Source organism: Gossypium hirsutum, chromosome A01 (genome assembly GCF_007990345.1).
Source record: "Gossypium hirsutum isolate 1008001.06 chromosome A01, Gossypium_hirsutum_v2.1, whole genome shotgun sequence".
NCBI lineage: Eukaryota > Viridiplantae > Streptophyta > Magnoliopsida > Malvales > Malvaceae > Gossypium > Gossypium hirsutum.
This window is the reverse complement of record NC_053424.1, coordinates 22,139,566-22,167,255: the sequence shown is the minus strand read 5'-3', so window position 1 is coordinate 22,167,255 and position 27,690 is coordinate 22,139,566. Positions and strand designations below refer to the sequence as shown.

General features: G+C 36.0%; 1 protein-coding gene across 1 annotated transcript; it reads right to left on the bottom strand.

Moving 5' to 3' along the window:
* Positions 1-1,444: 1,444 nt before the first annotated feature.
* LOC107917171 (endoglucanase 2-like) lies at positions 1,445-25,317 on the bottom strand. The gene is made up of 6 exons (XM_041083292.1): positions 25,246-25,317; positions 24,898-24,982; positions 24,677-24,783; positions 4,768-5,019; positions 4,137-4,579; positions 1,445-1,502 (listed from the first exon to the last, which is right to left on the bottom strand). Exons 1-6 carry the CDS (start codon positions 25,315-25,317, stop codon positions 1,445-1,447), a joined length of 1,017 nt encoding a protein of 338 aa, XP_040939226.1.
* Positions 25,318-27,690: the final 2,373 nt, after the last annotated feature.

The window sequence follows — 27,690 nt, the reverse complement described above, 5'->3', positions numbered from 1 at the left end:
GTTTACGATGAAGCAAATCTAAGATGATTTGTCGTCTCTGTATTGTCAGAGAACAAATCGAAGTCTGGCATTTCCACTTTGATGGAAGGCAGACACATAGCAGATCTTACCTTCAGATGTTTACGCTGAAGCAGATCCAAGATGACAGATCTTATCTCTCTGTATTCGGCAGGGAGCAGATCGAAGATATAGTTGATTTGTCTTTCACGTGTTTACGATGAAGCAAATCTAAGATGATTTGTCGTCTCTGTATTGTCAGAGAACAAATCGAAGTCTGGCATTTCCACTTTGATAGAAGGCAGACACATAGCAGATCCAAGATGACAGATCTTATCTCTCTTTATTCGGCAGGGAGCAGATCGAAGATATAGCTGATTTGGCCTTCATGTGTTTTCGATGAAGCAAATCTAAGATGATTTGTCGTCTCTGTATTGTCAGAGAACAAATTGAAGTCTGGCATTTCCACTTTAATGGAAGGCAGACACATAGCAGATCTTACCCTCAGATGTTTACGCTGAAGCAGATCCAAGATGAAAGATCTTATCTCTCTGTATTCGGCAGGGAACAGATCGAAGATATAGCTGATTTGGCTTTCACGTGTTTTCGATGAAGCAAATCTAAGATGATTTTTCGTCTCTGTATTGTCAGAGAACGAATCAAAGTTTGGCATCTTCACTTTGATGGAGAGCAGACACATAGCAGATCTCGCCTTCGGATGTTAATGCTGAAGCGGATCCAAGATGGTTTGGCATCCTTATGCTTACAAGGAGCAAATCGAATCATAGTTGATTTGGCTTTCACGTGCTTACATTAAAGTAAATCTAAGATGATTTGGCATCTCTGTATTGTCAGGGAGCAAATCGAAGAAGCAGATTTGGCGTTTCTGTGTTCGACGGAGAGCAGATCGAAGATATCAACATAACAGTCAATTTGCAATGAGCAGATTGAAGAAGCAAATTTGGCGTCTCTGTATTAGACAGGGAGTAGATCGAAGATAATAGATTTGGCGTCTCTGTAGTAGACGAGGGGCAGATCAAAGATAGCAGATATCGCCTTCCTGAGTTGCAGTGAAGCAAATTGAAGCCGTTAAGAGGCCATTTAAAGAAGATCAAGTACCAAGAAATTAAAATTCGGCGAGACTAAGAAAAATTGGCCATTTTGGAGTCTTTGCTCCATTCTCATTACACGACAATGAGCAAAGAGGGGCAGCTGTAATGGCCAATTTTTGGCCCAAGCAAACAAGCAAAAAATAAAATCCACATAACCAAATTCCAAGTCATTTACAATGTTAAACAGCCCAAAAATCAAAACTACCTAATTACAATAACTAAACCTACCCAAACCCAATACCCAAAACCAGCCCAAATTAGAACTACCCAAACCTAAGCAATTTACAGCAAAGAAAAGTGGTGATGAACCCTAGCCGTCACCCCACCATGGCCACCTACGCCACTACCAGTTGTCTGCCACCAGCACACCCACTTGCCTCTACCACTCTATACCTGCAAAAAAAGACAAAAAAAGGACAGCAAAGAAAAACACCAAAAAATAAAATTCTTTGTATTTTTCTTTGGATTTTGGGCTATATAAAAGCCCTATGTTCCTTGTGCCATGGGAGAGGGGGGAATCGATTGTATTTTGGAGAGAAGAGATTGTATTAGAGGGGGTTGTATTACAGAGATTTTTGGGAGAAATCAAAAGGAGAAAACAAGTTCAAAAGGTGTTTGTCCTTATTTTTATTTATTTATTTATTTATTTTTTGATCTTCTTTCTATTCGTCCGTTTTATCTATTTTACAAATATTTTTAACAAAAAAAACTTACAAAAAAAATATAAAAAAGGGAAAGAGAGAAGGAACTTACCGGTGTTCAGTTTTCCAACATCGTGGACGACCGAGGAAACCGAATGGATTCTTGAGTTCTAGGGTGCTTCTCATTAATTTTTGAAGGTTTTTGGGTCGTTTTAACCCCAAATTCGGGCTCTACTCGAGAAGAGAAGCGAAAAAAGGCCTCGGAAGATTTTCTGGCCAACATGGACTGCGGCGCCGCCGTCGGTGGCCGGTGACCGGCGTGACGGTTGATGGCCGATTCGATGACCGGAGGAGGGGAAGGGTTGAGAGAGTTAAGAGCTTTCTCTCTATTTTGAAAAATGAATGTAGGGTGGTAGGGTGATGTTTTAACTTTTTTTTTGTTGTTTTTTTAAAAAAAAGGTTTTTTTATGATAAAAAAAGAAAAAAGAAAATAAAGTATGGTTTTAATTAATAATAAAACAAAATAGTATGAGGAAGTAGTTTTAATTAACAATAAAACAAAATAGTATGGGGAAATAGTTTTAATTAACAATAAAACAAAAAAGCATGGGGAGTGTTTTTGATTAATAATAAAACAAAGTAGCATGGGAGGAGTAGAATCAGCTTTTTGCTTGGGACCATGCATGTTACCTTTAATTGGATAATTTACGCAATTGGTCCCCTCCTTTGTGCTAGCCTTCAATCGGGCCTTATTTAAGTTTTTTATATTATTTTAAATTGGCCCTGCAGTCTGTGTGCTATTTTAATTTGCCCCCTTTGTGCGGTATTTTAAGATTTGGGGCATTTTTAATTTTAGATCTCGGACATTTATACGCAATTAATTTTAGCCCAATAATTTGTTTTACTTGTAAGTTATCTCTTGGATTTTGTTTCTTCTCTCAATTAAGTTTCAGTTATTCTTTTTAGAATAAACATGTTTCTACATATTATTTTGATTTCATATTTTTGTAATTATTATTTTTCTCTTTTCTTTTTTTTACGTGCATACCTGTTTATATGAAATACCTTTATATTATTATTACTACTATATGTATATATTTATAATATTACTAATAGTTTATTTTTTACATTATTATGTATATACCATGTAAATATTTTAATATTATATTATGTATACATTTTATATATATATCTTTTAATATTGTGTTTTTATTGTTTTGCATATGCCCTAATATTATATCATTTATATATATTTTTTTATTTCCCATATTATCTTACTTTATATATTTTTAACTATATCATGTGTATGCTACTACTATATATCTATTTATGTAGTATTATTAATAGTTGTTTCTAATATTATGATTATTTCTAATATGTATATATTATGTATTTACCTTCAATATTATATATCGTATATTTCTAATACTATTACGTTATTACTACTATTATATTATTATTATATTTTTACCCATTACTCTTTAAATACACTTATTTTACCTTTTACTCTTCACTCACTATATATATTGTTTACTTATTTATATATTCACATACATATATATAATTTCACACATCATTCCAAAATTTTTACTTGTATTATTACTATTAATATTATTATTATCTTCACTATACTATCATTCTTTAGTCTTACATAATGATTGTTTATTTATTACTAGTTTTTTTTAATCTCAAATATTTCCTAGCTTATTCGTTATTATCTTTTTATTCGTTTTATTCATTTATTTGTTACCTCGAAATAAGATTTTTTTGCAAATAAGGCAATGCTTGGTGTTTGGAAAATTTGAGAAAGCAGTGCCCTAACTTATTGGGTTGCCACTTTTCTCGTTGAATTCGAATAATTAAGTACCCTTCTAAGTTTTTTTAGAGGTTTTCTAAATGCAAGCCACTATCTTGGAATTTCAAAGCAATATGTCCTAACTTATTGGATATAGCGTTTTGCTGTTTCGAGATAGGAATTTCAAAAAAGGGATAACTTAATGTCAATACTTTGACGCTAGTGAATCCCAATTTTCAAAGTTAAAATATTTTAAAGAGGACTACATCTTAAATTTTTTTTTCTTTCGACATTAAAGACATTTGATAATCAATTAGGTACCAATTTTTGGGCGTTACGAGGGTGCTAATCCTTCCTCGTACGTAACCGACTCCCGAACCCGTTCTTTTATTTCGTGGACCAAAACTAATGATTTTAAAACTAAATGTTTTAAAGGTGATCCAATCACACCTAAAAAGATTGGTGGCGACTCCCGTTTGCGTTTTTAAAATCGATTCCCATTTTCCAAAACTCGATTTGAAAATGGTTTCGACAGAGGTAACTAGAAAACAAAAGAGGCTAGGGCCATGCTTCAAATTCCTATAAGAGAACCTTACCTGGGTTCCTGCAAGTTTATTATCCCAGCTAAACCAGGTTGGACTTCCCCATTGAGCAAACTCTTTCCCATTTTCACCGGTCACATATTCAAGGTATGATTGATCAGCTGTAACATGATAAAGCCAACTTGCTGCCCATAAGAGCTCATCTCCATATCCTGTTGAATTGTAATATGTAGCAACTTCTGGAATTTTCTCACTGTAAGAACCTCTATTGTTATCCGCAAAAGTAAAAAGTTGCTTTGCATGCGTAAGAAGCGTGCTTGAATACGTGGAGTCAGCTGTCTTAAACACCAGAGATGCTGAAGCCATAGCTGCAGCAGTTTCGGCTGCAACCTCAGTCCCAGGGACGGATGCAATCACCTGTGTTAGAGGCCTCTTCTCTGTCATATTCTCAGGCCTGTCCCAACATTTATGGTCTGTTACAGGGTCACCGACCTGCCTTAGTTTTTGAAGTAAAAAAGTAAGAGATAAGAAATATTCCGAAGGCTTTTTCAAGACTTAAATTTGCAGGGCACAAATCAAGAAAACAAAAACAAAATTTAATGTAATTTTTGAAAACACCGGTGCACTACATATAGCTACACAATCCAAAAGAGAGGAAGGCAGTTAAAGACAATGATAACCTGAATATAGAGCACATTCTGTGAAGGATGAGCATTGAGAAGGAAATCGGTTATCCACTTGAGAGCTTGTTGAGCAGGTTCTAGTTGGTTCACTGCCTCCATCTGATCTCTATACTCGAGGATAGCCCACGATAACACAGTAGCAGTGAATGCCATCGGAAAACCAAATTTCACGTGATCCCCAGCATCATACAGCCCCTTGGAAAGATCCAGCTTGGCTTCACTTCCATCCGTTAGAGCCGAATCTCCTCTCTATGATATCTTATTATCCACTAACCTACCAGCTGCAACAAAACAATCCCCACCTCTTGTTGGGAAGAAACCGAACAACCGAAACAAAGCGAAAGCACAACCAGTGTTCTTTCTCTCCTTATAACTCCTGTCAAAAATTATGGCAAGCACAATAGCACAAGATATGTTCTCTAGCAACCTTAATCAACCACAAATCAACTAATGCAACCACAACAAAAATAAATAGAGACACCGATATTTTTACGTGGAAAACCCCTCTAAATCAAGGGTAAAAACGACGGGACTTTAGAGTCCGATAAAGAGCTCTACTATCATCAAATGTTCGACTACAAGATCACAATATCAAGCCTACAACAAGCATTCAACTCCGACAAGGCTAACAATATGTAATCTTTAGCAAAAGAGAGAAAAATGAGAGAACATCACCAAAAACGTAGCTGCTGAAAAATGGGTATTTCCGACGCTACAAGTCTCGGATGAAAAATCCGACCGTACAAAGTCAAGAACACCTTATCACCTAGTTGCTGTCCAAAAATCAGCTCAATCGAACCACGGATGGACCTTCGATCGAGGAGTTGATCACTGCTGCACCAAGCTTGAAAAACTGATTTTTTTTCTATTCTCTCTTTTTCTCCAACGAGCTTCAATCTCACTCTCTGTTTTTCTCTCTTTTAAATTGAGAATTTGACACTCAATAATAATAGAAAGGCTGCCCACATCCCACACATAAAAAAAATTGGCTTTTGACAAAATCAAAGAAAGACAAAACATTATGATAGAAAATATGGGTTTCCCACATAGTGGGACCCATACCTAACACCTCTAACATTAATTTTGCCCAAAAAGAAAAAAAAAACTTGAGCAGTAGCAGGCTGCTAAATAATATCATGAAGAAACTACTTGTTCTAAGCACTAAACAAGAAGGTACTTCAAAAATCTGAGTCCATAACTTAAAGGGTGTCCTTAAAGGAAACAAAATTTCAACTAGGTAATACATAAACAGAGTAAAAGGAAAAAAGAAACTATAAAGAGTGAAAGAGCCAAGAGGGTAAAGAAAGGGTACATTTTTGGACGTCAAAGAATTGCATAGCGATTTCGAGAGCATGAGCATACTTGTGGTCTATGGCACCTGGATGACCGGGAGCGGGAGTGGGGTTATTGTCATTTCTATGATCTAATTTTTTCTTGATTATGTAAACAACAGCTCCCACAACCAGAGCCAATATTACTAGAACCAGAAACCACCCAAAAAAATCCTCTGGACTTTGACTCTTTTCCCATTTTCAGTTTGTGTGAGACAAAACCTTCAACTTAAGATGTTATATCAAAACAGGCGCATTTGGTTCTACTGAGAAAAGAATCTGCAGAGGTGAATGTGGTTTAGGAAACAGGGTTGATTAGTTAAAGAGAAGTAGTTAATTAACGGGTGCCGTAACAAGCAGAGATGAATCATAAATTTGTTTAATTGGTGACTTCTTGCAGGACAAGGACACCGACACCGACACTCAGGTTTCAACTTTCAAGCAGGATGTTTATATGATAGTATAATTATATGTTTAGCTTTTTAAACTGTTCAAGTGTTGTGTAAGCACTTCTCACGGTCTAACACTTGGTTTTTCTCCCCGCCTTTGCCAGGGTCTTGATTCAATATCCTAACGAAGATGTTCTTGGTAGGTGGGGCGACATTCGCGCTCAGAGGGACTAAAATCTCATTTTCGGAGTTCAAAGTTGAATAAGGCTCGAGACTTGGAGGATTTATTATCAGCCCTTGATTTCTTGAGCACCAATGTCAAATAACCATCCCCTTTTTAACGCCATATAAAATTTTCAAATTAATATACATTTCTTCAAAAATATATATACATCTTATTTATGATGTAATAAAAAAATAAAAAACAAAATTATCAAAATCTACTTATAAAATTTTATAAAAATTTTACTAATACCTCAAAATTTATTTATAACACAATAAAAAATTAATGGTCATTTGATTATTAGCAGCCGATCACGAGGGAAAGATCATTTCTACCGATACTGACAAGATTATTTTATCGGGCAATGGAGATGCTCTAGGCATTTCATTAGTTATGTATCAACATTCCAATAAAAATACTTGTATGCATCAAACTGCCCGGGTTCGGCGGCGTAAATGCATTAAAAGGGGCAAATTTTAGCGGACGGTGCCGCTACGGTTGGTGGCGAACTCGCTTTGGGTAGTGTGATTGTTTTGGTCACTTAATTATGAAAATTTTCAATTTAGTCACTAACGTTTTGAATTTTTTCTATTCTGGTCATTTACGTTTTAGATTATTTCTATTTTGGTCACTCTTCGTTAAATAGTTAACAGAAGTAATGATGTGGCCTTTTCTAATTGTTGAAATAACATATTTAATCATCAATACTTACACATTCTATCAATCTGATCCTAATTCTAAATAATTCAATAAATTTAACTTTCCACATTCACAAATTCTATTAACCCATATAATCTAATATAAATTATATATTATAAAAAAGTACAAAATATAATATTATTTCTATATATTTATATAAATAATATTATATGTGTTTATATTTAATTATAATTATAAGGCTCAAATATGCATTTAGCCCCTCGAACTTGACATTTTCTCTCAAGTTGGTACTTATGATTTCTTTTTCCCAAGTTGGTATCTGAATTTTCATTCTATCAAATGTTTGGATACTTTTTTTTGTAATGGTGTTAAATATAGGACACATGGCATTCTTAGGTTATGGCACGTGGCATTGATGATGCCATAATTTTTAATAAAAAATTTAAAAATTTAAAAGAAAAAAATATAATTTTTTAAAATATTAAATAAATTATAAATTATAAAAATATATGTATCTAAAAATTTAAAATATTACAAAAGTTAAAAAAAATTTAAAATTCAAGTAAGAAAAATAAAAAACTTAGAAAATTTACATATTTTTCAAAATAAATTGTAAACAAATTGGATGAAGATAATACACGTTTACAATAAATTTAATGTTTAAAGATGGTTGCAGATTAATACACGATTATTCAAGTTCACAAAAATGCAAAAGATGATTACTTGAAAAAGGCTTATAGAAAGCTTTTTCGTTTTTCTTTTTATTTGTTAGGTTTCATAAGAAAAATTGAATTTCTCTATTGAGAATTCTATTAGTGCAATCATAAATGAAATTTATAAAAGTCACAAATTTATTGAGATTTGGGGTTGAGTTTTTGAATTTATCAAAATAAAAAATTTACATATAAGTTTATCAAGATTTAATAAAATGTGTTTATATATAATTATATTTATATTTAATTATATGTGTTTAAAAACTAAATGAATTATTAACGGGGTGATAATAAAAAATATTAGTGATTAAATTAAAGTTTTGGCAAAAATGAATTATGAAAAAGGCTAGCTTTCACAAACCTAATTTTCATATGCCAAAATATATCTTATTTTAGTTTCATTAAATTTCAGTTATTTAAACTTAAGAGTCACTTCCAAAAAAAAAACAAAGGCGGTTAGTGTTCTGTCATCTTCTGGGCCAAAGGGGAAAGGATCTCTTGGGCCGCAGATCCTTTCCGTCCCTTACCTTACGTTATTTTTTCACGACTTAAAAATATATAAATAAGAATAAATATATATATATATATATATATATAAGGTTAAAGGTGTTTAAATGGTTAATCGAACTAAATTATTATTAATTAAGTTAATTAAATTTTTAATTTTTTAATCGTTAATTGAACCGTTTTTTTTAAATTAACCGAAATAGTAATAGCCTAATACATATAATATATAATATATAATATTATTTATTAAGTTTGATTTATTACTCGATTTCGAACCGAATTAACTGTTAACTAAAATTTCAAAAAAAAATTTAACCGAATTCCGACCAAACTAGTTCGATTAACCAACCGATTAATCAAATTAAATCGATTCGGTCAGTTAATTCGATTTTAACTGAAATTTGAACACCCCTATATAAAGTTAGTATTTAGTGTATTGATAATATAATTTTTATTTCATAAACAATTTTAAAAATTATTATGTGTCTTTTTTTAATATATATTTTAAATAATTTACTATATTTATAAGACATTTGAAAATTCTCTAATACAACTTGTAAAATTTAAAAACTTTACTAACAAGGTATTAAATATGTTAACTCTGATTTTGCAAGTCAACCCCTTCTCATATGTTAAATTTATATTACTATAATCTATCAAAAACCATTTCATAAAATAACCATAAATACGTAGGAATGATGAGGACTAAATTGATTGGTATTGATTATAATAATATATAAGTACGTGTCATTAATGAATTATGGAAAGCTAAATCACAACTGCTAATTGTTTACTGAAATTATGGTAAAATGGCACACTTTGGTAGGTGTGACATAGAAAACATGGACATGTTCTCTTGCATGCCAAAATCTTAGCCAGGAATTAATTACAACTAGAATTAGGATGTTTCTCACTAAATTTTAAAATAAAATTTTAAAAGATAAAATATAATTTTAGTTTTTATATACTTTATACATTTGAAATTTAATCTTTTACTTGTATTTTCAGAAATTAATCTTTCCACCTTTTGGATTTAAAAATACAAGTTTAGTTGTTACCACTGTTAAAATCCTTAATGAAATCGTCATAATCATAAATCAATTATCTGAAGTTGTGATTGTAAATCAGTGAGCTTTAAAAAAGACAGTTGTGATTGAAAATCAACGAACTATTTAAGTAGACTTGTGATTGTAAATCGGCAAACTCTTAATAAAGTGTTCATGACCGTAAATCAATGAACTGAAGTTGTGATCGTAAAACAACGAGCTTTAAAAATAAAGTTGTGACTGTAAATCAACGAACTATTTAAGTGGAGTTGGGATTGTAAATCGGCAAACTCTTAATGAAGTGTTCATGATCGTAAATCAATAAACTGAAGTCTTGATCATAAATCAACAAGCTTTAAAATTGACAGTTGTGATCGTATATCAGCAGACCATGAGATTCGTAAAATCCTATAAGTAGAAGATCTTGATCATAATCAGCTAAAACTTTTCAGAAAGTTCCTTATTTTTTTTGAGTAGATCGATCCATTTCAAATCTCATTTCAGACGTACGGTGAAGAGAAGTAGATTCAGCCTCACAAAGACAATGTAACAAAATTGATTCCTCTATTCTCCTTCTTTCAATATTAGTTTTGAGTTCTTCCTCAACACACTTATATTTCATCATCTTTAACATCTAAGTCGCTCTGAAGTGCAGAGATGTCAGAATTAGCTATATGAAAATCATCCCTGGCCATTCTTGGAACTACATTATCAAATTTACATTCTTTTTGAGCTAAGAAGCATTCATGATCGTAAATCAATGAATTGAAGCCAGGATTGTAAATCAGTAAGCTTTAAAAATGACAGTTCTGATCGTAGATTTATGAACTATATAAGTGGAGTTGCGATCATAAGTAGTGAATTGAAGCCGTGATTGTAAATGAGTGAGTTTTAAAAATGACAGTTGTGATCGTAAATCAGCGAACTGCTTAAGTGGAGTTGCGATCATAAATTGACCAATATCTAATAAAGTGTTCAAGATCGTAAATCAATGAACTGAAGTCGTCATTGTAAATCAGCGAGTTTTAAAAGTGACAGTTGTGATCGTAAATTAGCAAACTAGTTAAGTAGAGTTGCGATCGTAAATCGGTGAATTCTTAATGAAGTGTTCATGATTGTAAAATCAATGAACTGAAGCCATGATCGTAAATTAGCAGACCGTGAGATTCGTAAAATCTTGTAAGTAGAAGGTCGTGATCGTAAATCAGCTAAAGCTTTCTAGAAAGTTTATTGTTTTTCTTTTAGTAGATTGATCCATTTCAAGCCTCATTTCATATGTATGGTGAAGAGAAGTAAGCTTCAGCCTCACAAAGAAAATGTAACAAAATTGATTCCTCTATCCTCCTTCTTTCAAGGTCAGTTTTGTGTTCTTCCTTAACACACATATATTCATAATCTCTAGCATCTAACATGTTCTAAAGGGCAAAGAGTTCAAAGTTAGCTAGTTGAAAATCATCTTTGGCCACGCCTAGAACTAGTTCAAAAAATTTACATTCCTTATGAACCAAGAAGTGTTCATGATCTTAAATTATTGAACTAAGGCCGTGATTGAAAACTAGTGAGCTTTAAATGTAACAGCCCAAATTTCGGTGAAATCGGAACAGTGGTTTCGGGACCACAAATTCGAGCCGAAAATAAAATTTATTTTTATTTTATTATATGATCCGTATTATATTAAAGATGTCATGTAAAAATTTTGATAAGAAAATTTTACCGATTATGTGTTTAATTACAAGAAGGACCAAATCGCATAAAATGTAAAAGTTGAATTCTAGTAGCTAGAATGATCAAATAGCTATGGAATTCAAAACTTAAGGCCATTATATGGTAATTATACCATTAATAAAAAGATAGTAGATATTTTTGGATGATTCATCCATGGAAAATTAGAGAAAGGCTAGGGACTAAATTGGAAACCAAAATGATTAAAGATGATAAAATAATTAAATAGAAATAAAAATCATTTTTATAATCTTATTCCCTAAAATAATGCATGGGAACCCTAGGGGATAGAGAAGAAACTCTCATTGCCAAATTAGGTAAGTTTCCTTGGCCCGTTTTCAGTAATTTTTATATTTTTGAAACCGGGATAGCTTAATCTATCTATTTGGGGGATCAATTTGAGAAGTTATCAAGTATGGAAAATGGGTCATAGATTAATATGCTGAAAATTAAAAATTCATGGTAGAAATGAAAGATTGTTGATAGATAAACAACTTTTACAAAGTGATTTTTAATGAAAACATGATTTAGGGACTAAAATGTAAAGTTGTGAAATTGAAAAAAAAATGCTAAATTTTTATGAATACATGTGCTGTAAATTTTGTAATGGGATTTTGGTTAGGCTTGGAATAGGGAGTAAATTGCACAAATTTTATTTTCCAAGCTTAGGGACGAAATGGGAATTTATGGAAAAGTTAAGGGCAAAATGGTAATTTTTCCTAGGATGAAAATTAAGTCCACTTGAATGTGAGATATGGTAAATTGATGTTAAATTTACTCATATAGATCCGGATAGACCAAATTCGAAGCTAGAACGAGGAAAGAGAAAAATGTCGGATTAGTAGATTTTACGTACATGAACATTAACGAGGTAAGTTCGTGCAACTAAATTGTATATGTTTTTATGCTTGAATTAAATGTTGTGTTTGTGAATTGTATAAATACCATAAATATGTGAAATGATCACATACTCGTTAAAGCCCGATAAATGAAAGTGCCCGATCAATTAGAATGCCCAACAAATGATAAATGATAAAAATGTTAAATTTTATGCTTGAGTTGAATGTGAACATCTGAATGGAATAAATGCACGAATATATGAGATTGACCACTTGCTTGATAATGCTTGAAAGATGCTAAATTCTGTTTGAATAAATGGAAAATTCGATGGATATGTGAATTCCTGAAATGAATGAGGTCCTGCATTTGTCGCGAATGGGATTTAGCCTGGACAGGTAATCCTGATATGAGTCCTCTCGAGCATATGTTATGGATTGGATTTAGCCCAGACGGGTAATCCAAATCAAGCTCTTTAGAGCATATGTCATAAAAAGGATTTAGCCTGGACTGGTAATCCTGTCGTATACATATGTGGCTCGAGAGTGTACTCTCTGATATAGTACCCTATGGGTACCATTGGACATGAATTGATGGATTTTGATTCATACACCTCGAGTGTACTACCTGCGTATCCATCATATTTCAAATAAATTCAAAGGGTAAAAGTTCTTGACATGAGAAGATATGAATAAGAAGTGAGATATTATACATATCGGCCTAAAATACAAGAAAATGATGATACGTGATAATTGATATATGAAAATATGAAATGATGATATTGTACATGGAATTTATTTGATGAGTATGTACATCCTTGACTCTAGACTTGTACACTTTGAGTGTACTAATCGTGACCTTGATATTTCGAGTAATATGGGTAAAGTTCTGACATGAAATGATCTGAACTCGAGATGAACTATTATGAAATTATACTTGTAATATAAAGAGATTAATTATACATGCTAAATGAATAAATATTGTGGAAAGCATATGTGCATGGAAACTTGATTGTTGTTGAGTCTATATATGTTTGTGATGTTATTATGGATTATATGACTAACAAGGGCAATGATGATATGTGTAAGGCTTGAGGGCAAATTGATTGAATATACCTTACATAGTTACTTCAAAATAGAATGAATGGTAAGTTAAGTACCATGTTATACGAACTTACTAAGCATTTTATGCTTACCTAGTTTTATTTCCCTGTTTTATAGTAAATCGAAAGCTTGTTAGATTAGAAGCTTGGCGGAGATCACTCACACTGTCCATCGATCTATATCGGTATATGTGGTAAATCAATTATGGTTGTAATGGCATGTATAGGATATGTTGGCTATATTGGCATGTAAATGTAAATGATGCTTGTAATCTTTTAACACCCCAAACCCGGCCTAGACCTTATGGCCGAATCTGGTGATGGTACATGGAATGAAATTTGAAATCGAATTTATCAAATTAAAACAGTTTTCGTTTATTAGCTTTTATTTATCTTTCGTCAATTTCAAAACTATTTTCTCGTTAATTTGATTCGTTTAAAAACATATTCTGTAGCGGAAGCTTTTAAAACCGTGTTATTTAAGAAAATTATTCGCGTTTAGGAAAAATGTTGTATTTAATAAAACTGAGTTTTTATTGCAGTTCTAAAGTTCATGAAACAGTCAAAATCCAAGACAAAGGAAAACAGTCCAAAAGTCCAAATTTACATAAAAAATACCCCAAAAACTATAACACCTCTCACCCGTATCTGACGCAGGGATAGGGCTCGAGGTGTTACCGGGATTTCACGTTCATAAACATATTAAATCAAGTCACTAAGTTGCGCTCTAATTTAAAACTTTTCAAATATGTATATCCTTTCCCTGAAAAAAGCCTTCGAGACTTAAAACATGCCTAAAGGCGACGCGGGACAAAACTAAGAACGTTTGAAAAACTTTGGGCACCTTGGAAAATTTCTTTTAACTTGAAGTGTCACACGCCTGTGCAATCACCCCGTGTCCAAGACTTGAGCATTCTGTTAAATTCACACGGCCAAGACACATGCCCGTGTGTCTAGCTCGTGTTCATTTAACAGACTTACCATTTTAGATGCAGGGGACACATGACCATGCCACACGCCCACGGGTGTGGTCCGTGTGTCACACACGGCCTAGGCACTTGCCCGTGTACCCAACCGTGTAGACCCTATTAGGCTATTTCCAACCCTATGGTCACCCCCTTTTAACACTTATACTTAATGAATATTAAAAACATAGTAAAACATAATTATGCTCTCATAAATGTTCTTTGCAAAAACTCATTACAAGGAAACCTCATATCATTGGTTTCATACATGCTAGGTTATTCCCCATATTGTATTTGTATGTTGTCATACCACTTTAATACATTCAAGACTGGCTAGTTCTTATCATTCATTGCCAATTAGAATTCAACCATCGCACATGATTATAAACTTGCATGGAAATTTTGTAGGTTATAGCCTACTTCAAAACAAGTCGATCACTATGGCCATAAACAAAAAGATAGATTTATCTTTACAAGCCTTCATTTGGAAAATCAAATGACACATATAACAAAATACTCAAAAGACCAAAACATGCCATTGAACAATTTAGAAATGTCTTTATACCAAAGCTTGTCTATTTGATAGTATGCTGACTCTCCAACCGTCTTCCAATCTTTATGAGTCCTCGAGCTCTGTGAGAGATAGGGAAAAGAGAGGGGTAAGTATTTTCATGCTTAGTAAGCTAGAATAAGAGGAAATTAAACTTACCAAGTAATTATCATGCAATCAAATTGGGCAATAAATTCAATGAGCATAGGATGGCTTCCCTGTCACTTACACTCAATCAATGAGTTAGTCATATAACAATGCACTATGAAAGTTATCTTAGATGAGCTCATCACTCAAACATCTCATTTGTATATATATATGTCACATTAATCTCGTTGAGTTTCTAGGAAATCTCGATGGAATATTCATTTATTATCAATTCGAACAATGATCATTTCAGATATGCACTCCCGCGAACCTCACATCTTATGGCGGGATTACCAGTCTAGGCTAAATCCCCCATTTTATGAACTCATAAGGTGATGTCGAGATTACCAGTCCAGGCTAAATCCCTTATAACGACAAACACCTTTATTGAACTCGGATCTAAATTACCAGTCCAGGCTAAATTCAGACCCTAATTCGGATTACCTATCCGGGCTAAATCCATAATGTACACATATTCTTTGGGAGGCTCGACCATTCAAAGGAACACTTGTACGGGCTAGATCCTTTTATAAATGAGATCAACAGAGTACCCATATGGACTAAATCCTTACTGTAACACATGCAGGACCTTATTACACATGTCAATTATGGTTTATCCATCGAATTCCCTTTTTAAGCTCAACCTAGACATTTATCACAATTCATACTTAAACATGCATTTCATAGAATTTCATGTTATTAATAAATGCAATCATCATGCATTCATAAATCATACAATTAGGCACATTGAGTGTTTACTTTAAGTTATCCGAACTTTCTTGGTATTCGTTTCGGTGTCGTGTTTTGGTTATTCTGAAACCTTTCGTTTTCCTCGATCGACCTCCGGAATATGTTCCTCGGGGTTATTGAGCTTGGAAAGCTTGAAAAACCTAGCTATGGAAACCCTAGAAATTTCAGCAGCATGGAGAAGAAGAATGACTGATTTTTGGTTCATTTTTCCCATTTTATTTCACTTAAATGCCAAATGATCAAAATGCCCTTAAGCCCTTTCTTTGAAATTTCATCCATGCAAGCCCATTTTTGTCCAAAAATTTAAAAATTGGGCAAATTGATCCCCAAGACCTTCTATTTTATAATCTAAAACAATTTCATGCAAATTGCTTCTAGAATCCAAGTTTTGCAATTTATTCAATTTTGTCCCTAATTTTCCAATTGGGAACTTACTCAAAGAATTCCTTCATGAAACTTTAACACGTGCATGTTCTCATATTCTAAGCCTCGTAATAATCATAAAATAAATATTTTGATGTCAAATTTGTGGTCCCGAAACCACTATTCCGACTAGGCTCTATTTTGGGATGTTATATTTCTCCCCCCTTAGGGACTTTCATCCTCGAAAGTCTTACCAGTGAACAGATTCGGATATTGGCTTCTCATGGTTTCTTTTGGTTCCCATGTAGCCTCTTCAACACCATGTCGATGCCATAAAACTTTTACTAAGGCCACATCTTTATTCCTCAATTGTTTAACCTCACAAGCCAATATCTTAACTGGTTCCTCTCCATAGGTCATGTCCGGTCGAATTTCAATCTCAGTCGGTGAAATCACATGAGAGGGGTTTGATCGATATCGCCTTAACATAGATACGTGGAACACATCGTGAATCTTTTTCAATTCAGGTGACAATGCCAAACGATAGGCTAATGGTCTAACTTTTTTAATAATCTCGTACGGTCCGATAAATCGCGGACTCAGTTTGCCATTCCGGGCAAATCTCAACACCTTTTTCCATGGAGACACTGTCAAGAATACTCTATCTCAAACTTGAAACTTAATTTCCTTTCTTTTCAGATCAGCATATGACTTTTGCCTATCCAATGCCGTTTTCAAACAGTCTCGTATCACTTTAACTTTCTCTTTAGTTTCTTTAATCAAATCAAATCCGTGAATCTGATTTTCCTTAAGTTCTGTCCAATACAATGGAGTTTGGCACTTCCTGCCATACAAGGCCTTATAAGGTGCCATCTTCAAACTCGTTTGAAAACTGTTATTTTAGGCGAATTCTACTAGTGGCAAATATTTTTCCTAGCTACCCTGAAATTCAAGGATGCAACATCGCAACATATCCTCAAGAATCTGAATCATCTGTTCAGACTGGCCATCTGTTTGAGGGTGAAAAGCTGTAATAAAGCTTAACTTCGTACCCAAGGCTTCTTGTAATTTCTTTCAGAATCTCGAAGTGAACCTCGGGTCTCTGTCGGAAATAATCGACAGTGGTACCCCATGCAATCTTACAATCTCAGAAATGTACAAGTCGGCCAATCTATTGAGGGAGTAATCTGTCCTCACCAAAATAAAATGAGCCGACTTCGTCAACTTATCTACTACAACCCATACGACATCTTTCTTCTTCGGAGTCAATGGCAATCCTATTACGAAATCCATAGTAACTCTGTCCCACTTCTATTCGGGGACCATCACAAGCTGTAGCAAACCTGAAGGCACTTGATGTTCAGCTTTAACTTGCTGACATACTAGGCATTTCGATACAAATTCAGAAATATCTTTTTTCATGCCGTTCCACCAGTACATTTTCTTCAAATCGTTGTACTTCTTGGTACTTCCTGGGTGAATTGACAAACGGCTGTTATGTGTTTCTTGCAACATTTTTTGAATAAGTTCATTATTTTTGGGTACACAAATCTTATCTCTGAACATCAAACATCCATCAGAACCAATTCGAAAATTTGATTCAATACCTGGCTCACATTGAGTTCTTTTAGCTTGCAAGTCATCATTATTAGTTTGAGTATCATAGATTTCCTGAAGGAGTGTCGGCCTAGCTTCTAGCTCAGCCAAGACTGAACAATCATCAAGAAATGCCAAACGAGCATCCATGGCCCTTAATGCAAACAAGGATTTTCTACTCAATGCATCAGCGACCACATTCGCGTTTCCAGGGTGATAGTCAATAATCAGTTCGTAATCCTTGATTAACTCTAGCGACCTCCGCTGCCTCAAATTTAATTCTTTTTGAGTCATCAAATACTTCAAACTTTTGTGGTCAGTGACTATGCGGAAAGTCTCACCATATAAATAATGCCTCTAAATTTTCAAAGCAAAAACGATGGCGGCAAGTTCTAGGTCATATATAAGATAGTTATTCTCATGTGGCTTTAACTGTCGTGAAGCATAGGCTATTACCTTGCCAACTTGCATAAGTACACAACCTAGTCCATTTGAGGATGCGTCACTGTAGACTACAAATTCTTTTCCTGACTCAAGCAATTCTAAAACAGGAGCTTCAGTTAACAGTGTCTTTAACTTCTCAAAACTTTGTTGACACTTTTCTGTCCATTCAAACTTAACGTTTTTCTGTAACAATGTCATTATCGGAGTTGCTATCATGGAGAATCTTTTCACAAATCTTCGAGTAACCGACTAAGCCCAAAAAGCTTCTAACCTCGGTTACATTCTTAGGTGGTTTCCATTCGACGATAGCAGAAATCTTACTTGGATCGACTCGGATGCCTTCACCCGAAACAATATGACCCAAAAATCCAACTTCCTGAAGCCAAAACTCACTTTTGCTAAACTTAGCATACAACTATTTTTCCCGCAAAGTCTGCAACATAATTCTCAAGTGCTTTGCATGTTCTAAATCATCTTTGGAATAAATCAAGATGTCGTCAATGAATACAATGACAAACTTATCCAAATATGGCCGGAAGATACTATTTATTAGATCCATGAATACGGTCGGTGCATTCGTTAACCCAAACTACATAACGAGTAATTCATAATGACCGTACCTCATTCTGAAAGCTGTCTTAGGTACATCCGATTTTTTAACTCGCAGCTGATAATAGCCGGACCTCAAGTCTATCTTAGAGACCACATTGACTCCTTTCAATTGATCAAACAAATCATCGATCCTTGGCAATTGATACCTATTCTTGATAGTTACCTTGTTTAGTTGGAGGTAATCTATACATAGCCTCATCGAACCATCTTTCTTCTTTACAAATAATATGGGGGCACCCCAAGGTGAGAAACTTGGCCATGCAAATCCTTTATCAGTCAGCTCTTGCAACTGGGCTTTCAACTCTTTTAGCTCAGTTGATGCCATTCTGTATGGAGCAATAGAAATGGGAGCTGTCCCTGGCACCAGCTCAATACCAAATTCTATTTCCCTTTTAGGAGGTAATCTAGGTAATTCTTCTAGAAATACATCTGGGTACTCCCATACTATAGGCACAGACTCAATCTTTAACTCTATTTCCTTAGTGTTCAATACAAATGCAAGATACGCTTCATACCCTTTTCTCATATATCTCTGAGCAACTATTGCCCTGATCACAATCGGAGGCGTACCCAACTCTCTTGAATCAATCCGTAGAATCTCACCATCCGGGCATTTCAATTTAATATACTTTCTACCACAATTTACAATTACATCATGCAGTGCTAACCAATCCATACCAAGTATTACATCAAATTCATCAAATGGTAACAACATAAGATTAGCCGAAAAACATTGACGCTAAATTGTCAAAGGATAATTCTTACATACTTTATCAATCATGACTGATCTGCCTAGTGGGTTCGACACTTTAATAATAAATTCCGTAGGCTTAATGAGTATGTTCATTCTAGATACCAAGCTCATGCAAATGTATGAATACGTCGACCCCGGGTCAATTAAAGCAATAACACTTGTATTAAAAAGGGAAAAAGTACCCGTAATAACATCAGGAGCAGAGGCTTCCTCTCGGGCGCTTATCGCATACGTTCTTGCCGGGGCTCAAGCCTCTAGTTTTGCAGCGTCTTTAGCCGCAACTCAACTGCCACTGACACTTTCAGGATATCTCAGAGGTCTACCTCATGAAACGAGAGTACTCGACTTCGGGGCTACTTCCACTTCTTTCTCGACTCGCTCTGGGCAGTCCCTAAAAAAGTGGTCAAGAGATCCACATTTGAAACATGCACCGCTCTTCACTCAACATTCTCCGTGGTGAAATTTGTTGCAACTCTTACACTTCGGCTTTTGATCATCTACACTCCCCACACTAGTTACCATCGGAAAGGAAGACTTTTGGCTTCGTCGTTTAGAGCTTCTCGCTCTACCCAAATATCCTACTGATGAAATGGAGCGTTCATGCTAGATCCTTAATTTTTTTGTGGAAAACGAGAGTGTTTTACCACTGGACCTCTTGCTCATGACTCGGGCCTCTCTTTGCTTGCTTTCTTTCGTTATTAAGCTCCTCGACCTTCTTAACCCTACCAGCCAATGCGGCAAATTCCCATATTTTTAGGATCTTAATCAACAACTTAATTTTCTCATTTAGACCTTCCTCGAAGTGTTTACACATTTTTGACTCGGTTTGGACCCATTCAGTTGCGTACTGACTTAGCCTCACGAACTCTCATTCGTATTCTGCTACAGTCTTGTTCCCTTGTTTCAGTTCCAGGAACTCATTTCGCTTCGAATTTAGAAACCGTTGGCTAATGTATTTCTTCCTAAACTCTACTTGGAAGAAATCCTAAGTGATATTTTCCTTTGGCACTACCGAGGATACAGTCTTCCACCAATGGTACGTAGTATCTTTTAGGAGGGACACGATACACTTCAAACACTCCTCAAGTGTGCATGACAATTCATCTAACACCCGTGTAGTGTTCTTGAGCCAAAACTTGGCTCTTTCAGCACCATCATTAACTTTAGCTCTGAATTCCTCAGCCCCATACTTTCTAAGCTTATCAACAGGGGCTTTACCAATTCTTACCGGTGCTATACCTCGTGGCACATCCTCATCAGGTTGGTTAAGGGGCTGGGGAAGGCTTAGTATGTTTGGGCGATTCCTCAGGTAATCCCCAAACCATTCGTCCATCATATCAAAGAAGGCAGCTCGGGCCTCTTCCTGGCCTTTAGACATAATCCTTCTACTACTACTAGATACAGCTCATTGTATGGAAGCTGGAGCATGGCTCTCGGCTCCCTCGGACTCATCTTGTGCTTGATTGGAAGACATTTACTATATTCAAAACAATTTGAACAGTTAGGAGATGTCACACTATCAATATTTGAATAATGGCATGTATAGCAAACCTCAATACTCTCTACGGTAGTCCTAGAACCTACTAAACCGTAGCTCTGGTACCACTAAATATAACACCCCTCACTCGTATTCGACATAGGGATAGGGCTCGAGGTGTTACCGAGATTTCACATTTATAAACATATTAAATCAAGTCATGAAGTTGCGCTCTAATTTAAAACTTTTCAAATATGTATATCCTTTCCCTTAAACAAGCCTTCAAGACCTAAAACATGCCTAGAGGCGACGTAGGAAAAAATCGATAACGTTTGAAAAACTTTGGGCACATTGGAAAATTTATTTTAACTTGAAGTGTCACACGCCCGTGCAATCACCCCGTGTCCAAGACTTGAGCATTCTATTAAATTCACACGGCCAAGACACACGTCCGTGTGTCTAGCCCATGTTCATTTAACAGACTTACCATTTTAGATGCAGGGGACACACGACCATGCCACACGTCCACGGGTGTGGTCCGTGTGTCACATACGGTCTAGGCACATGCCCGTGTACCCAGCCGTGTAGACCCTATTAGGCTATTTTCCAAGCCTATGGTTACCCCCTTTTAAAACTTATACTTAATGAATATTAAAAACATAGTAAAACATAATTATGCTCTCATAAATGATCTTTTTAAAAACTCATTGCAAGGAAACCTCATATCATTGGTTTCGTACATGCTAGGTTATTCCCCATCTTGTATTTGTATGTTGTCATACCACTTTAATACATTCAAGATTGGCTCGTTCTTATGACTCATTTCCAATTGGAATTCAACCATTGCACATGATTATAAACTTGCATGGAAATTTTTTAGGTCATAGCCTACTTCAAAACAAGCCGATCTCTATGGCCATAAACAAAAAGATAGTTTTATCTTTACAAGCCTTCATTTGGCAGATCAAAAGACACATATAACAAAATACTCAAAAGACCTATACGTGCCTTTGAACAATTTAGAAATGTCTTTATACCAAATCTTGTCTATTTGATAGTATGCTGACTTTCCAACCGTCTTCCAATCTTTACTAGTCCTTGAGCTCTGTGAGAGACAAGGAAAAGAGAGGGGTAAGCATTTTCATGCTTAGTAAGCTCGAATAACCGAAAAGTAAACTTATCAAGTAATTATCATACAATCAAATTGGACAATAAATTCAATGAGCATAGGATGTCTTTCCTATCACTTACACTCAATCAATGAGTTAGTCATATAACAATGCACTATGAAAATTATCTTAGATGAGCTCATCACTCAAACATCTCATTTGTATATATATATGTCACATTAATTTCGTTGAGTTTCTAGGAAATCTCGATGGAATATCCATTTACCGTCAATTCGAACAATGATCATTTCAGATATGCACTCCCGTGAACCTCACATCTTATGGCTGGATTACCAGTCCAGGCTAAATCCCCCATTTTATGAATTCATAAGGTGATGTCGAGATTACCAATCCAGGCTAAATCCCTTATAACAACAAACACCTTTATTGAGCTCGGATCTGAATTACCAGGTTCAGGCTAAATTCAGACCCTAATTCAGATTACTCGTCTAAGCTAAATCCATAATGCACACATATTCTTACGGGAGGCTCGACCATTCGAAGGAACACCCGTCCGGTCTAGATCCTTTTATAAATGAGATCAACAGATTATCTGTCCGGGCTAAATCTTTACTGTAACACATGCAGGACCTTATTACACATGTCAATTATGGTTTATCCATCGAATTCCCTTTTTAAGCTCAACCTAGACATTTATCACAATTCATACTTAAACATGCATTTCATAAAATTTCATGTTATTAATAAATGCAAGCATCATGCATTCATAAATCATACAATTAGACACATTGAGTGTTTACTTTAAGTTATCTGAATTTACTTGGTATTCATTTTGGTGTCGTGTTTTGGTTATTTTGAAACCTCGTTTTCCTCGATCGACCTCTGAAATTTGTTCTTTGGGGTTATTGAGCTTAGAAAGCTCCATATGGGGTTTAAAACACCCACTCAGTCTTACACTATAAGTCGTACCGAATGCGGCACTTATCATTAATATTGCAGCTGAGCTGCCAGATAATAGGCATGAAAGCCTTTCAGTACACTTTCTCCAATAATCAATCATCCCACCCCAATGCAGATGCAACTAAACATGCACAATGGAAACATACCGAAATACATGCTTACATGTTGAAATTCAGTTATTAGTCATACATACAGATCAGTAAACTTGCATAAGTTTAACATGCTTAATTCATACATTCTATATTCAGATCATACAATTTAGGGACTAAGTAGCGCTTACTGACCCTACAGCAGGTTCACAGTCGACTTGGGCAACCCGTGAAATCTTAGGAAACATTTTTGCTAAATGGACCACAAGGGCATGTGGGCCTACCTTGGCCCATGTGGATCACATGGCCTGGCCCAAATTCCACTCGCCCGTATAGACCCACACACTCGTATGACCCACACGGTCCAATTTGGTTTAGCCCGTATGGCTCACACGACCACACCCCGGCCATCAAACCAGCAGGCCCATACTGATATGAAATTACAAGTAATTAAATATGAGCCTGCTGAACTAGTATAAAGCTTAATTCTAAAATAACAAAAATTTTCCAAAAGTAAGGCTTGAACTTGGGACCCCTCACACACACTTAGAACACTTAGTCACTGAAGCAGATACACAGTTGTGTCACTTTTTAACAGAAACAAAAATAAAAATTTTGGAGCGTTATAACTTTCCCCTCTAAAAGAAAATTTCGACATCGAAATTTACTTGATCAGAACATGTGAAGATACTGTTGACGCATCACATCCTCAGGCTCCCACGTGGCCACCTCAGTGCTATGATTCCACCACAACACCTTCACTAAAGGGATAGACTTCTTCCGAAGAACCTTTACATCGCGATCCAGAATCTAAATCGGCTCCTACTCAAAGGTTAAATCTGGCCTAAACTCATTTTCCTCAATAGGGACAATATGAGTAGGATCAAAGTGGTAATGCCTCAACATCGAAATGTATAATACGTCATGAATGCGGTTTAGCTCTAGAGGTAACTGCAACTGATAAGCGACCGGTCTCATTCGTTTCCAAATTCGGTAAGGCCCAATAAACCTAGGGCTCAACTTGCCCTTACGACCGAACCTTAGAACCTTCTTCCATGGAGAGACTTTAAGAAATATAAAGTCTCCCACCAAATACTTAATCTCACGCCTCTTCAGATCTGCAAAAGACTTCTGTCTGTTAGAAGCTGCCTTTAGATGATCCCGAATCATTCAAGCCTTATCTTTAGTCTCATAAACCAACTCAGGACCCAAAACTTGACGTTTACCCAACACAGTCCAACACAAAAGAGTATGACACTTACGACCATACAGAGCCTTGTAAGGTGCCATCTGAATACTCGACTGGAAACTATTATTGTAGGCAAACTCGGTTAGCGGCAAATAATCCTCCCAACTGCCTTGGAAATTGATAACACAACTCTTCAACATATCCTTTAGTATCTGAATCACCCACTCAAATTGACCATCAGTCTGAGGATGGAACGCAGTACTGAAGTCCAATCTCGGACCTAGAGCCTCATGTAACTTTTTTCAGAACCGAGATGTGAAGCGAGGATCCCTATTAGATATGACCAATACCAGAACCCTATGCAGTCTAACTATCTCCGAGATATACAGTTTTGCCAACTTTTGAAGAGAATAGTCGGTCTTAACCGGAATAAAGTGCGCAGACTTGGTCAATTGATCTACGATGACCCAAACATGATACTTCTTAGTAGGTGTCAAGGGCAACCCACTAACAAAGTCCATAGTCACTCGTTCCCATTTCCATAAGGGAATCTTAACCGGTTACAGCAAACCTGAAGGTAACTGATGCTCAGCCTTATCCTGGTGGCATGTCAGGCAATGTGCCACAAAATCAGTAACCTCTCGTTTTAATCCTGGCTACCAGTATAATTCACCAAGGTCACGACACATCTTATTATCGTCGGGGTGCATAGCATAAGAACTACAATGCCCCTCCCTCAGAATAGATTGTCTCAGATCAGTATCATTCGGTACACAAATCTGACCATGGAAATAGAGTACTCCATCATTTTTCAGCCTAAAGTCCGTAGTGCTACCACTATTAACCTGACGAAACCGAAGATCTAATGACTCATCTTCTAACTACTATCTCGAATCTGTTCTATCCAAGTTGGTTTAACCTGTAGCTCAGCCAATAAACTTCCGTCGTCGAACAAACTAAGTCGAGTGAACATCGTTCTCAGATCAGTCATCGCTTACTACTCAACGTATTGGCCACCACATTAGCCTTACCAGGATGGTAATCAATAGTACAGTCATAATCCTTAAGTAGCTAAATCCAGCTATGTTGCCTAAGATTCAACTCCTAATGAGTTAGGAGGTACTTGAGGTTTTTGTGATCAGTGTAGATAGTTCACTTCTCACCGTACAGATAGTGCCTCCAGATTTTCAAAGCAAAGACTATGGCGACCAATTCTAAATAATGTGTTGGATAGTTTGCCTTATGCGTCTTGAGTTAGCGAGACGCATATGCCACAACCTTGCCATTCTACATCAGAATACAACCCAAACCCACATACGATGCGTCACTGTAAACCACGAACTCCTTCTTAAGTTCAGGCTGTATCAAAACACGAGCCTTAGTCAGAACAGTCTTGAGCTTCTTGAAGCTCTCCTGCTGCACATTAGTCCAGAAAAATGGAACACCCTTACGTAACAGTTTAATTAAGGGCGCTGCAATCGGTGAGAAACCTTCCACAAACCACCGATAATAACCCTTTAGACCTAGAAAACTGCAGATCTCAGACACACTCTTAGGCTATTTCCAATCCAGTACAGCCTCAATATTTCTAGGTTCGGCACGGATCCCCTTAGCAGACACCACGTGTCTTAGAAATGTCACATCTCGTAACCAAAATTCGCACTTGCTAAATTTAGCACAGAACTGCTTTTCCCTCAAAGTTTAAATAACCACTCTAAGGTGCTCGTCATGCTCATCCTCAATCTTAGAATAAACCAATATGTCGTCGATGAAAACTAAGACAAATTGATCTAGATAGGGTTGAAACACTCAGTTCATCAGATCCAGAAATACAGCTGAAGCATTCGTCAACCCAAAAGGCTTAACTAGGAACTCGTAATGTCCATAACGAGTCCTAAATGCCGTCTTATGCACATTCATTTCCTTAACCCTTAACTAGTGATATCTAGAATGGAGATCGATCTTAGATAACACAGAAGCCCCTTAAAACTGATCAATTAAGTCGTCGATTCTCAAAAACAGATACTTGTTTTTAATGGGCAACTTGTTCAACTGTCGATAATCTATACACATCCTCATGGTCCCATCCTTCTTCTTAACAAATAGAACTGATGGTTTCTATGGAGACATACTAGGACGAATGAAATCACAATCCAAAAGTTCTTGCAGTTAAGCCTTAAGCTTTGTAAGCTCTTTCGGTGCCATACGATAGGGGGCAATAGATATCGAAGCTGTACTAGGAAGAAGCTAAATCCTAAAATCCACTTCTCAATTCGGAGGTAAACCCGGTAGCTTCTCAGGAAAGACATCTGGAAAATCTCTTACAGTTCTAATGTCCTTTATAGTAGAGTCCCTAGAAATGGAAACACTAATATAGGCCAAAAATGCCTCACATCCCTTATGAACCAGTTTCTCAGCCACCAGTGCAGAAATCACATTAGGCAAATAATTTCGATGTTCTCCAATCATGACTACCTTAATATCCTCCTCAATTCTCAAGACGATCCTCTTAGTCGCACAGTGCAGACTAGCACGGTACTTGATCAACCAGTCCATACCCAAATCAGGTCGAACTCTTCAAACGAAAGCTCCATCAGATTCGCTAGAAATACCGACCTTTGAACCTCTAGTGAAATATTTCTATACAATTTTCTAACTCGAGCCGATTGCCTGTGGACTTAGTACAGACATCTCACTAGAAGTACTTTCAACCAAAATCCCCAAGTTTCCAGACACAATGCTAGCTACATAGGAATGTGTGGAACCTATGTCTATCAAATCAAAGTAAGGTTCATCATAAATTAAGAACGTACAGGTAATGACGTCTGGAGCATCTCTGTCCTCTCGGCGACGAGCAGTATAAATAAGAGTAGGCTGCTTCGCCTCAATATGTGAAGCACCTCTGCCTGGTGCTCTCTGTCCATGGCCCATACTGTTACCACTCCTAGTCTGACCACGACCCTTAGGTGGCTGCTGAATTACTCTCTATGGCTACGCGGTACCAAAACCAGAAGCATGCGCCTGATCGGTCCCCAGCAGACACTCTCGAATGTGATGCTCTAATGACCCACACCTCAAACACGCCTCAATCCTCCTTCAACACTCGCCCTGATGGCATCTACCACAATCTCCACACAGCTGCAATCCAGTAGGAGCAACAAGGGGCCCAGCTGTAACTGGCCCATCAGTCCTAGACTTTCTTTTAAGCCTCTGTATCGAACTTGAGGGCTCTGAAACCCTTTTATTCTTACCCCTTTCACGATCTTTATTTTAACACTCAGCATGCTTAACCTCTTCGGCAATCTTCACTTTTTCTACCAGAACAGAGAACTCTTGTGTTACAGGCCAATTTTAACCTACATTA